At 32.9% G+C, this 14,589-nt stretch overlaps 2 protein-coding genes across 3 annotated transcripts in view; both read right to left on the bottom strand.

The window, feature by feature from the left end:
- The window catches only part of LOC128682781 (frequenin-2), a 144,564-nt gene that overhangs the window by 95,239 nt on the left and 34,736 nt on the right, over positions 1-14,589 (bottom strand). The gene's annotated exons all lie outside the window — the stretch shown is intronic.
- On the bottom strand, positions 12,378-14,527 carry LOC128682776 (leucine-rich repeat-containing protein 74B-like). Its single transcript, XM_053767616.1, has one exon. The coding sequence runs from the start codon at positions 14,442-14,444 to the stop codon at positions 12,795-12,797; it is 1,650 nt and encodes a 549-aa protein (XP_053623591.1). The 5' UTR covers positions 14,445-14,527; the 3' UTR covers positions 12,378-12,794.

The raw sequence follows: 14,589 nt of genomic DNA, 5'->3' as shown, positions 1-14,589 counted from the left end.
GATGCAAATACAATTGAAACCAATTGTTTAACATTAATGATGATTTTTGGGGCAGGGGGAGCTTGGGATAGTAAATTGTTATCCATTATAGCTTAATTGCCACTATGGCAGACAAACCGCACAAACCACTGGACCGCCGAACTCTGTTTCATATTCACTTCCAATTCACATTCCTAAATCATGATGAAAATCTTTTAGATGTAAACATGATAACTTTTTATTCATTGCACAAATTTTCACAATATACATAACACACAACTTACAAAAGATATTACAATGAAAGAAGAATGTGAAATTTTTACTTTCACTACCAGATCAGCCATATTGTATATGCGATTTATCACATTTCAGACATGGATTTGTCATGTTGACAACATTTGTGCAATGTCAAAATTACCCTATATTCCTGCTGTACTATATATACTAATGGGATAAATGGGAAGTGTCTCTCTCATTCTTTTGTTTTCAGTTGAATTCGGGGCTGTGACTAGCCTAAATACGACCAAAATACGGAATTCAATTATTTAAAAAGAATTTTTTTAAATAATTGAATTCCACGCGACCGACTCCGCAAATTTAAGTTAGCTACAAAATATTATTTAGTCTCCTTTCAGCTTCTGTTACATTAAATGCTGTGTCACGTAATGGAAGCCAGGCAGCAGTCTAATGGATCGTCCACCATATGCGAGCCATTAAATATAAAGCTACTTATTATTTTTCGAACGAGCATTTCAGTGGAAAGAATTTTTGAATGTACATATTCCAACATAAAAGTTGATTTTTAAATAGCTTTACATACCTAAAATAAAAAGTATATTGTGTTATACATTTAATTCAAACGCGGTCTTAACTTTTTCAACATTTTTCTTTTATTCAGACATGTTAAAAATATTTACAGAATTTTATTTATTTTCCTATTTGCTTATTCTATGGAATTTTGTCATTAATTGATTGCAAAAAAGGGCACATCTAATCTTCGCGTTACGCGCCGACGAAAAATAAAGCTTCATTTCTTAAAGATTCGGCTGACACTTTACGACCTGGCATGAACTCTATTTGGGAATGCTGTCGTGTAATTTAAGTTTGTCTCTGAGTTGTGTCCTCGTACGATACGTGAGGGTGAAATATCTAACATATTATTCGAGTTCAGATTTTTATGGAAGTTTTATAAATCGCCAGACCATATCCAAGCGTCCCTCTTTTCCAATATATCCATTTGGTGGAATCCAGTTGATAAAATAGGGTCGATACAAAGATGAATGGAAAAAAATAGCTCTATCCAGTAATGGATCTTTATCCAGTAATGGATCTTTATCCAATAATGGATATCATAGTACTTATATGCTTTTTAATTTGATTCTCCATTTGATAGGATCTCAGTCCTCTTTGACAATTGTTACATAACTGTTTCCATTCTAGAACCTCAATCAAGCTGTAAAATATTCCCTTTGTTGAGGCATTGCCGGTAGAGCACTGCAAGTCTCTGCGTTACTGCTGCGTATTATTTTACCACTGATTTTGTTATGTCATAGGAGCACATCTTGCCAGTTTTTTGCTATAACGTCAACAATTCAAATACAAGTCAAAATGTCGCCCTAAAAATATACATTGTTGTATTCAGATATAATAATATCTTGAAAAATACATTGATCATTGATTCGATTCATTCACGGATGGTTGTATAATTTATTATAAGTTTAAAGGAGCATTAAACTGAAAATTTGCCCGGTATTACGCTATTACGTCGCGTAAAAAGGCGGTCAAAAAATATATTTTTCAGTTGACATTGATATAAGACGTTGGTTGAAAGATGGGCGGTGTGCGGCGGTCGGCGGCGCCTGCATTTTATTTGATAAGGTTAATACCTTACCACACCACAGGGCCATCTGTTTAAATAATTTCAAAAAATTACGTATCACATGATATATGTACGAAAAAAAAGTTCTTTTCATCAGTAAGTATGTGACGAAAGTGCGATATAACACATTGCACATATTAATGTTGTTATTAGTTTTTTTTATATTGGCATGTCTGGTTCTCTAAATGAGCACATTAGTGTTTTGCTTTTGAGTCGAAATATGAAAGCCCATCGTACTAGAGTAGAGAGTTTTTTAAAATTAAAACTATTTAATTATTCCTATTTAACCATTACATTTATTTATTTCACGGAGGCAAGAACTTCGCTATGAAAAGTTATATACATGAATCAAATTGGTATAAATCTGAATTCGAACCATTGAACCACCACATACTCTTCAATTTTCATCTAAGATAAAGGAAAAATACTCCATACATTTATTCTAGAAATATATATGTCTGTATTTTCGTTAATAGGGAAACCTCATTCGTCGGAGTTTATGTTCTTTTATATCGTCGGATCAGATGTGCGAGGAAGTTTGCCAACTTATATTCTGTAATCAGAGTTAATCTTTTTCCTTGGCAATAAATAACGAATAGCTTGCCTTGTTTTCTAGAATAACAAGTAGGTACCTAAGAGAAACGTATAGAATATACATACATTCATTAAAGGTCCCACGCAGGTAACGTCCCCAAACCCCAAAGATAATAATAATCTAATAAGATCATCAATAAAGATTAGTTAAATTTAGTATCGTATTTAAATTAATTCGTACCAATTTGCATTACATGCAAGCATTGCGTTCATAATGCAATACTTATATAATAGATTTTGTTACTAATACTTTACCTTTATTATATACATATCTTTCTTTTTTTTATTTGTTATTATGTATTTGTCAATGGCGCCACTCACACTAGGCAACGGCTGAAAATCAGTGCTGGGCAATTTTGCTTAACGTAACACGCGGGCACACAAGTCTTTCTTTATATGTTTGTGTGTGTTTCACAATAAGTAAATATATTCTATTTACTTTTAAGTAAAATTTCTTGTACTAAAATACATAACAAGATTTATTTTACATTTTAATAATAATAAAATATGCAGCTATTTTGAGAGGTACAATAATAAACTCTTTACGAAATTTCCGGGACAACTTTTAGTAGGTTTATTTGAAAGTTATCCGAAAACGGAAACCACGCCAACACCGGAAAGAGTTATACGTAATTAGTTTAATTCGACCCCGCAGCGCTTCTCTGTTAAGGCATTACGATTAAGATGTTGATTATATTTTTATCAAGCTATATATTAACTTTATAGAAATATGAATATAATGTATGCCTTTGTTCTATTTAAGCGATGTTAATCTCCCTGTGCAGCCATCGATCACAACAGCCCATAACTCATTTAGCACAAAAGAAAACCTTGTGTTCTACCCACAAACAATAAAAATGAATGAGAATTACTTTTGTTCGTGATTTTGTGGGTTTATAGAGAGGTATGTTTGTTTATGTGAACTTGGCCATTTCACTTCTATTTCGCCAAAGTAAAATATGTAAGGAGCTTAAATATATCACAGTAGGCAGTGTTACAATTGTTCACAAAAAAGAAATTGTCATCATTATTACGAATATAATCTCTATATGGCTGTGGTCTATCTACCTACTCTGTGCGCCGCATATACTAAGTCCCTATGTGGTGGGTCATGTTATTTTTGTAGAATTATTCTTTTCGTGAAATTATCATAAAAAGAAAAATTCCAAAAAAAATCTTATTCCTTTTATGATAATACATCTCAATCATTTAAAAATATATCAATTATGATATTTTTTGAAAATGATTGAGTAATCCTGGAAACCTACGCAAGGCATTTATGTATTTCATTCTACAGACGTCACCTACTCATTAATATTGAGACGGGATTGATGTATTTTAAGAAACTCTATTCATCGATATTGTTACAAAATTTTCCACGTGCAGAACCTTCTAGTACACAAATAATAAAGGGAGATTTTCAGAATTAATATATCTAATTTAAAATAATATGAATTAATATTAATGAGGTTAACACGCCGACTTAAATTTAATTTGCATCGTAAACAATGGACTGCAAAAACGCAGTCAACAGGAGATAATTTGTGGCCCAAAATTGTTGTTGTCCATAGTAATGCAACTAAATCGATATCGACTCCCCTTCAAATCAAGGTTCGACCGAGGCAGTCTCAATCCGTCTAAAACCACTTATGACAATAAGTATTCTTACGAATATAACTGCCCAAGAAAATGCAGCTTAGCGGCTAAATGTTATAGCACGTTGTACATTTTATATGCTTTTTAAATAGTTCCATGCCGTTTAAAGGTCCATAAATGCTTCTCTGAAAGTTTTACAACTGCAAGTTATATTAAAGTACCCCAATATCTTGTCGCGCGGTCGTTAAACGCTGATGGTACCTATACATATATACCACCATAGAAAGCTAGTAATTTAAACTTGCTTGTTTTATTCTAAATTTTTTTGTTACGCTTTATGGTATGGCAAATGTTTTTATTATGGTTTTACGCAAGTGAAATCGAGGTCGCTATCATTCAATATTAGCATAGGTACTTTCAATACATCATACTTTCATGTTTTATGTTCTTTTAAATGTAATTTGTTAAAGAATGTCACAGGTACTAACACCCTAGATCTGGTTTATATAATTAATTCAATACCTACATCAAGTTATTTAAAACTCATTGCGCTACAGCCAAGTATTTTATAACCTTTGAATTGTAATAAAACCTGTATTTTATAACCTTTGAAATGTAATAAAACCTGTTGCCGTTAATTCAGAGAGAAACTTAATAAAACATTCACCGTAGCTTTAACTAACTGAGCACTCGTTTGAATGTAAAATAAAATACATACCGTTTTTGAACAAATTCAGGGAAGTGAAGTCAATATTTGCACCAAATATTGGCCGGCCAGTATATTCAATGGTATTTTCTAAAAGGATGAAAGTTTTGGACTAGTGGTTTCATATAGACTTAGCTCACAAATCACATACAAAAATATAAGTGTACACAAAGGCAAAGTACGCATACTTTGCGTTTGTGATTATTTTAGACTTGGCTATGATTTTTACAACTGGCCGCCTGCCTGACGTCTGCGACTGAGGCTTTATGTTAGTCCTCGTCCTTAGTCGCCTCGTACGCCACCCACGGAAGTCCTATTCTAGGGCGGAACCACACGGCGCAAAATATTAGCATAACGTATTTACGAAATGGTACACCTATGATGCGGTTTGTCACTAACTTATTGATTAATTTCCTAGCAATATCACCGGAATAACGCTCTAACAGTTACATGGTGACTAGAATAATGATGAACAATCCTTTATCTCTCCATCGATTTTCACAGTGATGTTGGAATGGATATTCTGTTTGAATGGACTAGCTTTCTGGCAATTTGATTTTGATGTACATTTGTAATTATATTACTAATCGAAATTTTATAACATATGAAATAAGAATTGCCAGATGGAACTATATATAAGTAACTAAAGTTAGAATTTTGTGCTACTTGTACTTTCACTGATTTCAAAAGTTTCTTAAATGTTGTTGAAGTGTTGCGTAAAGTGAGAAAATACCCTGTTTATTTTAACTTTCCTACAAATGCATTCGATCTTTTTTAAATTAAATAACGCATATCCATGCATACATTATTGAAATATGAAAGTTGAAGTGGTCTTTAAAGCAAAATATTCACTTTGATAAAAAAACCGTAATTTGATAAAAAAATCGTAACTTAGGATGTCACGGGAGCAAAATGTCCGCAGTTTAAAAAGGCCTCTTTGTATAGAGCAATATGTCCATTATAAAATGACCGCATTCAAAATTAAAATTTCGTTTTTTCATGTTTAAACCGAACATTGGATTGATTTGACCTTTTATTTGGAAATTGTTCAAGAGTTGGACAAACAAAGGAACAGGGTGAAGCCGAGGGATGTATAATATAATTATTTGATAAAAGTGAACTAAAAAACTATTAACTAAAATTGTCTTTTAGTACAAGACATATTAGCTTAATGGCAGGTAAAGTGACAGCCATCGGAACCAACAGTTTGACGTGCTTTCTTAACCCGTGATATTTAAGCACTGGGAGTGGAAATCAAGCCAAATCACGCCACGCCTATACGTCGCTTTAGTTAAGTCCACGTTTTATTATATGAATGCTGTCTCTATCTTATCAGTTTGCCTGGTTGCAGTTGCATGATTAACATAAAAAATTAACGTTAAAATTTTAAAGTTTCGCAGCGACTTTACTACTAACCGGAAATATTTTACAGTTGTAAATTAGTTTTATATACTTTGATAGTCTACATTCGTGATACTACGTTTTCGATGTGTAATAGTCTTATTGATGGCTGAAATCACACGCGCCTGTGCATAGCACTCATATAAATCGGTCAAATTTGTGTAGTTGGTTGCTGTGAAAATATATAGGTTATCTAACTAATGAAAGCAGGTATTGGATACACAACGCTTCATTTCCATTTTCCTACAACCGAAAAGCCGTATCGTGCCGGTAACTTAAATTGAAATTAATAGTACATTTGCATGTTGCGCACCTTTTGAATAAAAATGGAGAAACCCGAATTAACTGTGCTCGTTAAGGTATCATCAAACGTTCCATAGATTTGCATAACCACGCGTATCATACTTTTTTATAGTAAAAGTGAGAATCAAATATTGTATCACTAATTTATAGGTCTCGAACTAATTAACAGCACATGGGCTTATTTAATGTCTATTTGCTAGTTCATCGCATATGGAAAGAATTACAAACAAATACAGTTTATAGTATGTTTCCCTTGATTGACTTTTATAATTTTGCGGAAGGAGAAGCAGGTGGAAATTTCTAGGTTTTTATTTAGTTCCCAGAACAGAAGTTAATGCTCAGAGAAGAAAATAATTTCCTGAATAAAAGTTTAACAAATCTTTTAGGTTAGTACAAGTAATATCTTATGACAAAGTTGAACAAATATGATCGCGGGAAGATTGGACGGCTACACATATTGTGATTGAAGATCTCAGCCCCAACTACGAGGGCGATCAAGAATGCGGCCATTTTGTGAGGGCACTCCACTTCCACGTTGATAACGTCTATATGTTTTATTTTTCTTGGTCAATATTAACGCACCCAGATAAAACCATAAATGTGATATGGCTTTAGCTGGTTGCGTTACTAATTTCATCAGCCATGTACAATAAAAAGCACATTTCATTGCTCAATCTGAAACTTATTTTTTAATTAATCAATCAATAAAGTTGAAAGCAATTAAAGTTACTTGTATTAGTAAACCGAACTATTTTAATTCATTATATAAATCAATTTAATTATATAAAAATAATTCGTATGTATAAATAATACTTTGACCAATAAAGTTTATTTTAAAAGTATCCCTGGCCATTTCTCATGTACCATTTCAGCCAATGGTCACATTTTGCGCAGGGAATAAACTATATTTTTATTTTTCTAACCTACAATATAAATCTCAACATTTGGCTCATCCAATTTCCCAATATAGGTCTCATCTCGGCCCATAGCAACGAAATCTTGAAAAATTCAAAATTCTTTACTCAATGAAGGCGTCAAAAATTTACTTTTAAGTCTTCTGACGACTTCCCGAGCACAGTTGAACTGGAAGCGGCGGAAACTTCAACGCAGCTTTTTCTCCAAAAAACTTTAATAACTAATTACGAGCCTGATAACGGCCTATCTAAGGGCCTATGAAATATATTCTAAATCTATTTTCACTATGTAAGGCTATGTAGGAATATTACCTAATACTTATTGTGGGTTACGCCACATAAAGAAACCCAAACAACAACATTTGTCTTTTTTAGAAAATGTACGGATTTCATGTTTAAATTAGCGCGACGTTTTTGAAAAGTTTCCCGCAGACAGAATTTAGTGCTACCGCTTGCCCAATTTCTTGGACAACCAATGTTTTCTATAGGTATCGCAATTGCAACAAAGCAAGCTCGCGCAAGTGACGTCTTGCAAAGCTTATAGAACAATGCAAACCTTTTAGACAGCGATTACACTTTCAACTTTCAACGATTTGTAGGTAGCTTACCTGTAGTCCAAATATTTAGATCAGATTTCGAGTTAGATATGTAATGTTCATATGTTTTCTTACTACATGGAAAAAATAAAACTGTTCATGTGTATTAAATAGTAATTTATTTTGTACTCTATCAATCAATTTTAAAGTTTAATTGCCCACTTATAAAAACTTCAAACACAGTTTTACAAATGCGGGTTTAAAATTGAAGTTTTATATTGTTCTAGTTGTTATTTTAGTTTTCCGTTGCATTGCTTTCGCTAAAAATTTAATTCAATATTTGCACATCCATGCAGTTGGCTCGGTTTCAATGTCTCTGTGAGATGTATTGATTTTGTTTAAATGCTTTCACACAACATCAATGTTAAGTCTTTAAGCAAATATGTTCTTTGATTAAGAAATAAAAATATCTTAGGTACTTAACATTTTTATTTCTTAATATACATCTACCTTGTCAATATCAAACTAATATAATTCAGCATTGATAGAACGAGTTAAAACGCTTTTTACATACTTTATCTTAAAATATTTATCTTTTTGGTTTATAATTTCCTTCTGGAGTACAAAGTTGAATTTGCAAAATACGCGTAAATTATTAATTACTGACCTAAGTACTTAAATTCTTTCTCCATTTAGTTATTGAACTGAACAATAGAAATACGGACAGAAAGATTTCATCTATCTAAGTTGAATTCGTAGTTTGTGAAAAAAGATGATTCATGTAACTGACATTTCAATTGTCTACTTTTTGGAAACCGATCAAGTCCAAAAATCTAAAGAAAACGTATAATTTTAAATTATTTTAACGGATAGGAGTAAACAAATGAATACGAGGTCAATTCCCAGATATAAAAATTGAAGTCAATTGGACAAACATCGGTACACTACGACACGACGTACGTTCCATTAGAAAATTGTTTTCTCAATGCTAAAGCAAGTAAAACTAAAATCAATTTGTTGGCAAGCTGAAGACGCGGCGGCCACTTGATATATAAAGGTAATCGCTGATTTCTACCCATTTTCTTCAACATATTATAAATTAAGTTTTAATTTGTAACATTTTCATAATCATACATTTTTTAAAAAACCCGCGTCAGATTCTATTACGTACTTTTAAAGCATATATAGAGACAGGCTGAGGGGAGCGCTTTAATTTTGTAATTATTTGTTTGTACCATACGTGAATTTGCAAACATTAAAAGACCGCAATTATTAGCATATTACATATAAATATACTCATATTTATCAATAATATGCATTGAAGACAAATATCAGTACTACCATTCCGTGATTTACCATGATTTTTAATTCTTCGTATTTAAACCGATTATGAACTTGTAACACGATACGTGAATACGTAGAATTTTCTTCAAAAGAATTTTCTTTTGAAGTCTATTAAATTAAAAATATATAAGATTCGTGTTTTTTCTAATAAATACAGTTTCATTTCCGGTTTCTTCCGTGGAAGTCCTTTGTTTTACTCTACCTTTGAGATCACGAGACATCCGTCATTGCTGTGACTGTTGCAATGCATTGTTTGGATGAAAGCTTTCTATGAAGCTTCTTTCTGCAGCGTTTGACCATTATGGCAGGCAATATTTTTATACCAATCTTTGGACCATGGAACTGGTAGGTACTACGATACGACGGTAAGTACACGGATCAGGGGCGTGATTCTCATACAATCGAAGTTCACTTTATCAATGGTTCCCATTTTTTTTCGATCGTTTTATGTAAATTTACAAACGAAAAACTACGATCAATGTTTGCTCGATCTTTTTGACGTAGATTTTTTGTAAATGCAGAAACAAGCAGAACCTTCAGAAAAAAAATAGAAAACTGATGAAGTAACTTCGATTGCGTGAGAATCGGAAAGGAGAAGAGACGGAGATGGATAGAAGGGAGACAGGAAAGGAGTTAGGATGCTATCGACTCTATTTCGAATATGATAATGTCAAGATTAAAACAATGCAGAAGTAGTAAATGATTTAGTAATAAAAATAATGAAAGTAATTGCCATAAAATTAAATTACTAAAAATAAGTAGCATATAAATTAAAATAAATAATTAAAATAAGTGTCATATAAATTAAAATTACATTACTAAAATTATCTTAAAACATTATAAAATAGGTTGTTAAACACTAAAAAAAGTCTAATAGTTTAGTAAAAGCATATAAAATAAAAAACGTTACTTTTTCTTTTTGCCTTTTTTGGTTTCTGGAACTGGTTCGGGCTCTGGCTCGGGAGGAGGAGTCGGAGGAAGTTTTCGATCGGGCCATTTACGCTTAAGGTAGTCTATCATCGCGGGCAAGCTGATCAGTTTCATTTTCTCATGTTTTGGACCTGGGAACCTGTTACTCAGCTCATCAATCAAATCATCATCAATCTGCGCGCCATGCTCTCTTATTGTCTGTGCAAAAACCTTAGTACTCATTGGCTCTTTATCATCTCTATACATCTGTTGAATCACCAAGGCTATATCAATTGGTCTCTTTTTAGACTTTTTGCAGATCGCTTCACATCTATCAAATACTATTTCTCTAATATCAATATACTTTGGAATAAACTTTTCTCTATATCTACCATGACTAATTACAGTATTACTACGATGCTTAAGAGAAAGTATCTCTTTTTGGAGCATCATAAACTCTGAATCCACAGGCACGTTATCAAGCATAAGCCGCCTCAATTTCACTTTGCGGTCTCTCAAACGATCCAGTAGAATTATTGTATCAACTGATGTCAAAGGATTAAAAGACAAATCCAAAGTTTCAAGCTTCGTAGCTCTTCGTAAATTAACTGCAATTGATTTAATAGCTGGCCCCTCTAACTTATTATTACTTAAATATAAATTTCGAATCTTAGGGTTGGTCAGCAAAATTTTTAAGGCATTGCCTACACGAGCTCCACTTAAAGAGTTCCAAGATAAATCCAATTCTTCCAAGAATAGATTGCCAGAAAGTTGAGTACACATTGCAAATATTGCATTTGGAGATAACATGGTATTCCAGGACAAATTCAAATGAGAAAGTTTATTGTTGGTTTCGAAGGCTTCGGCTAATAATAAAGGAGATTTGCCACTTAGTTTATTATAACTGAGATTCACATTTTTCAAACTTGAACCTTTAAATATAGCTTTAGCAAGTAATTCTACGCCATCATCTAAAAGAAGATTTCTAGAGAGATTTAAGTTTCTCAGGCCATGGTTTGCAGGTAGATTTGCTAATAGACGCTTAGCTCCTGCGGGGCCGATCCGACAACCAGTGAGATTAATTTCTTTTAAAGTAAAGTTGTCTATCAGCATTTCACCTAAATGAAAACAACCATCTTCGTTTATCCAATTATCTGTCAAGTCGAGTACCGTAACCAACCTATTCATTCTCAACGCAGTTGCTATAGCTCTAAATCCACTCGGGTTTATGCCGTAGTAACTCAAATCTATTTTATCCTCTATCAATCCTCGATAAAAAGGTCTAACCGGACTTATACCCATCACCTCGCAAATATGTAAGTACAATTCTTGTCCGTCATCAGGATAGATGATCTTTGGTTCTGGTAACAGAAGTGCATCTTCAATTCCAGGATCTTTAATTCCTGGATAGTTATAATAGACGTGTCTAAATACAGAGCTGGCAGAAAGGGGTATATACTTAGTACAAATTTCACCACTCCCCGGATCATAGAGTCCTTTACTATATTGTAAGCGTTTTATATTTTCTTCGGGCACTGCAAATTCAAGAGAGGACCATTCTTCCATGGGTGGATCTTCTGAGGAAATTTCATTTTCAAATAGGACTTCTACAGATGGTTCCTTCTCAACCACTGAAGTTTCGCTCGACATGTTTTATCAGTTATGTTAACTTGTGCTTAGAAAATCACAAAAAATTCACTAAGTAAATATATACAAAGTTTTCATTAACAAATTATATTTCAACCATACTAATTCCATGATTTAAACATCAATAAGACACCATTTCATAACAGTTCATTATGTGTCATGGAAATCAGAATTTTTCTATTTTGTATTCCAAAGAGTAGAGCATGAAATTAGTAAGTGCACGGAGTATCTACTGAGTATGGATAGTACATATATCCATGGAATTATGAGTACTAATTCCATGGAGCAGAGTGATATCAAGACTGCGTACCTCTACCTATAACTATAGTGGCTTTTTGTTGGAGTAACATTGTTATGCCTCTTAAAGTATTTTTTGATATTTTTTTATTATTATTTACATTTTGTCATGTAAATATATCTAATAATAAAATTTGATAAAAATCTTTTTATATTTTAACTAGTTACTAAGTGTATTTATAAGAATTTGTGATTTAGAGATCATTTGGAAAAAAGAAATAGAAAAGGTTTTTTGTTCGGAACAAACACAAAAACTACAAATAAAACTTGAATAAGGATATAGAAAAATGTATTACAAATAAACATTGTCTAACTTTAGGTTGAATATAAAACAATTAAACTGTAAATCTATTAAATACACGTCTCTAAATTAAATTAATTACCAAATAAAAGCTTAAAATAAATATTTAAAAATTAAGTTATCAAAATTGTCTATATTGAGGAAAAAGTAAATATAACAATTGGTGTGGGTTGCCCGTTAACTTTGATGTTAAGCTGCGCGCCGTCTATATAAAATGGCATACTTTCAGCGCAGACAGGTTTTTTAGCGCACGTTAAAGTTAACGCCAAAATCAATTGGTGTAACTCACCCTAAGAACTTGTTACTTTCAATATATTTAAAAAGACATCTCTAAAATAAATGAATTACCAACAGAAAACTTAAAAATAAAGCTATAAAATATTTCAAGTTACTTCTTTTTCTTTCCTTTTTTAGAGGGTACAGGCTCGGGTTCGGGTTCAGGAGGAGGTGTAGGGGGTAATTTCTTGTCAGGCCATTTCCGTGTTAAATAATCTACTAAACCACTCATATTAATCATTTTCGCTTTTGATTTAGGCCCAGGAAAAGCATTTATTATTTCTTCAAGAAGATCAGTGTCCATAGGTACCGATGCTTCAGATAATGCCATACTAAATTCTTTAACTTCCATTATTTCCATCCCATCTTTGAGCTTTCGCATTGCTACAAGAGCAAAGTCACCCGGATTTTTCTTCTGTTTTTGTCTTAAATATTCTACGCGATTGAACAATATTTCACGTATATCGGGTCCTTTGGGATGGAAAATCTCGTTCACAAGACCGTAAACAACGTTTACGTTCTTTTTTGATTTCATTTGTTTAAACTGTTGTAATAATTGCATAAAGTTTGTGTCCACGGTCACATTCTCCATAATGAGATGTTGTACTTTTACCGCCACACTTTTAGCTTTAGTTAAGACTTTGAGAGCGTCATCAACGGTAAGTGGATTATAAGACAAATTTAAGTAATTTAATTTTTTTGCTTTGTTCAGATCTGCTATCAAAGTTGTGATATCACCACCAGAAAAGCGGTTATTGCTCAAATCTAAAAAGTTTAAATTTGGAGCGTTTGTCACAGTTCTTATTCCTAGGGCCAATCGGGGTCCGCCCATGGCGTTCCAAGACAAATTCAATACTTGCAAATTTTTGTTTTCCGATAATTTACATAAAAGGTTATAGACACCAACAGGAGAACATAAATTGTTCCAAGATATATCAATCACGGACATTTTATTGAAAGTTTCAAAAGCTTCAGCTAACGCACCCGCTCCTTTACTGCCAATTTTATTATAACTTAAATAAAGTTGTTGAACCGCAAGTCCCGAAAACACTGCGTTAGCTATGTACTGAACACCATTGTCACTCAATTCATTTTTGTCTAGATTCAGAATTTTAAGGGTTCTATTTGACGTCAATCCAGCAAGTATTCTTTTTACACCAGGTGGTCCTATTCTGCATCCAGATAAATTTAGTTCAACCAAACTTGTATTTTTGATTAACATTTCACCTAAATGAAAGCATGCATCCTGATTTAAAAAATTTCCAGTTAGGTTTAAACATGTGACTGTTCTATTTGCTTCAAGCGCCGTTGCCATCGCACGCACACCGGTCGGACTAACACAATAGTATTTTAGATCAATTTTGTTTTCCAGTAATTCTTTATAAAACTTTCTTACCGGAGATTCATTCATTTGTTTACAGACAGCCAAATAAAGCTCTTGTCCATCATCAGGGTAAATAATTGGCAACTCCGGATATAACAGGGCTCTTTCAATACCCGGGTCGATGACAGCTGGGTAGCTATAATAAGGGTGCCGGAGGATAGAACTGGCAGACATGGGAATGTATTGTGCACATATTTCTCCACTGCCTGGTGAATAGAGACCTTTTTTAAATGCAAGTTTCTTTTTGTTCTCTTCTGGAATTACAATATCTAAGGAAGACCATTCATCCATTGGTGGATCTTCAGAGCTGACATATTCAATAACCTCATGTATAACTTCAGTTTCAGTTTCTTCACCTGCCTGACTGTCATCAGACATTTTTATTTCTGAATAAACGATAAAATGAACATAAAAATAATTTTATACGAAGTGTAGACTGTAGACAGACTTTATCATATCAAAGCGTGACAATGACAAATTTCAAACAAGAAAAAGTTATCATATTGAATTGACATAAAACCGT

Source organism: Plodia interpunctella, chromosome Z (genome assembly GCF_027563975.2).
Source record: "Plodia interpunctella isolate USDA-ARS_2022_Savannah chromosome Z, ilPloInte3.2, whole genome shotgun sequence".
In the NCBI taxonomy this organism is placed as follows: Eukaryota; Metazoa; Arthropoda; class Insecta; order Lepidoptera; family Pyralidae; genus Plodia; species Plodia interpunctella.
Note: the sequence above shows the minus strand (reverse complement) of the source record. Positions and strands in the feature narration are given on the sequence as shown.

Bases quoted from the DNA above. Each gene is read 5' to 3' on its own strand.
- LOC128682776 (XM_053767616.1), bottom strand. From the start codon at position 14,444: ATGTCTGATGACAGTCAGGCAGGTGAAGAAACTGAAACTGAAGTTATA.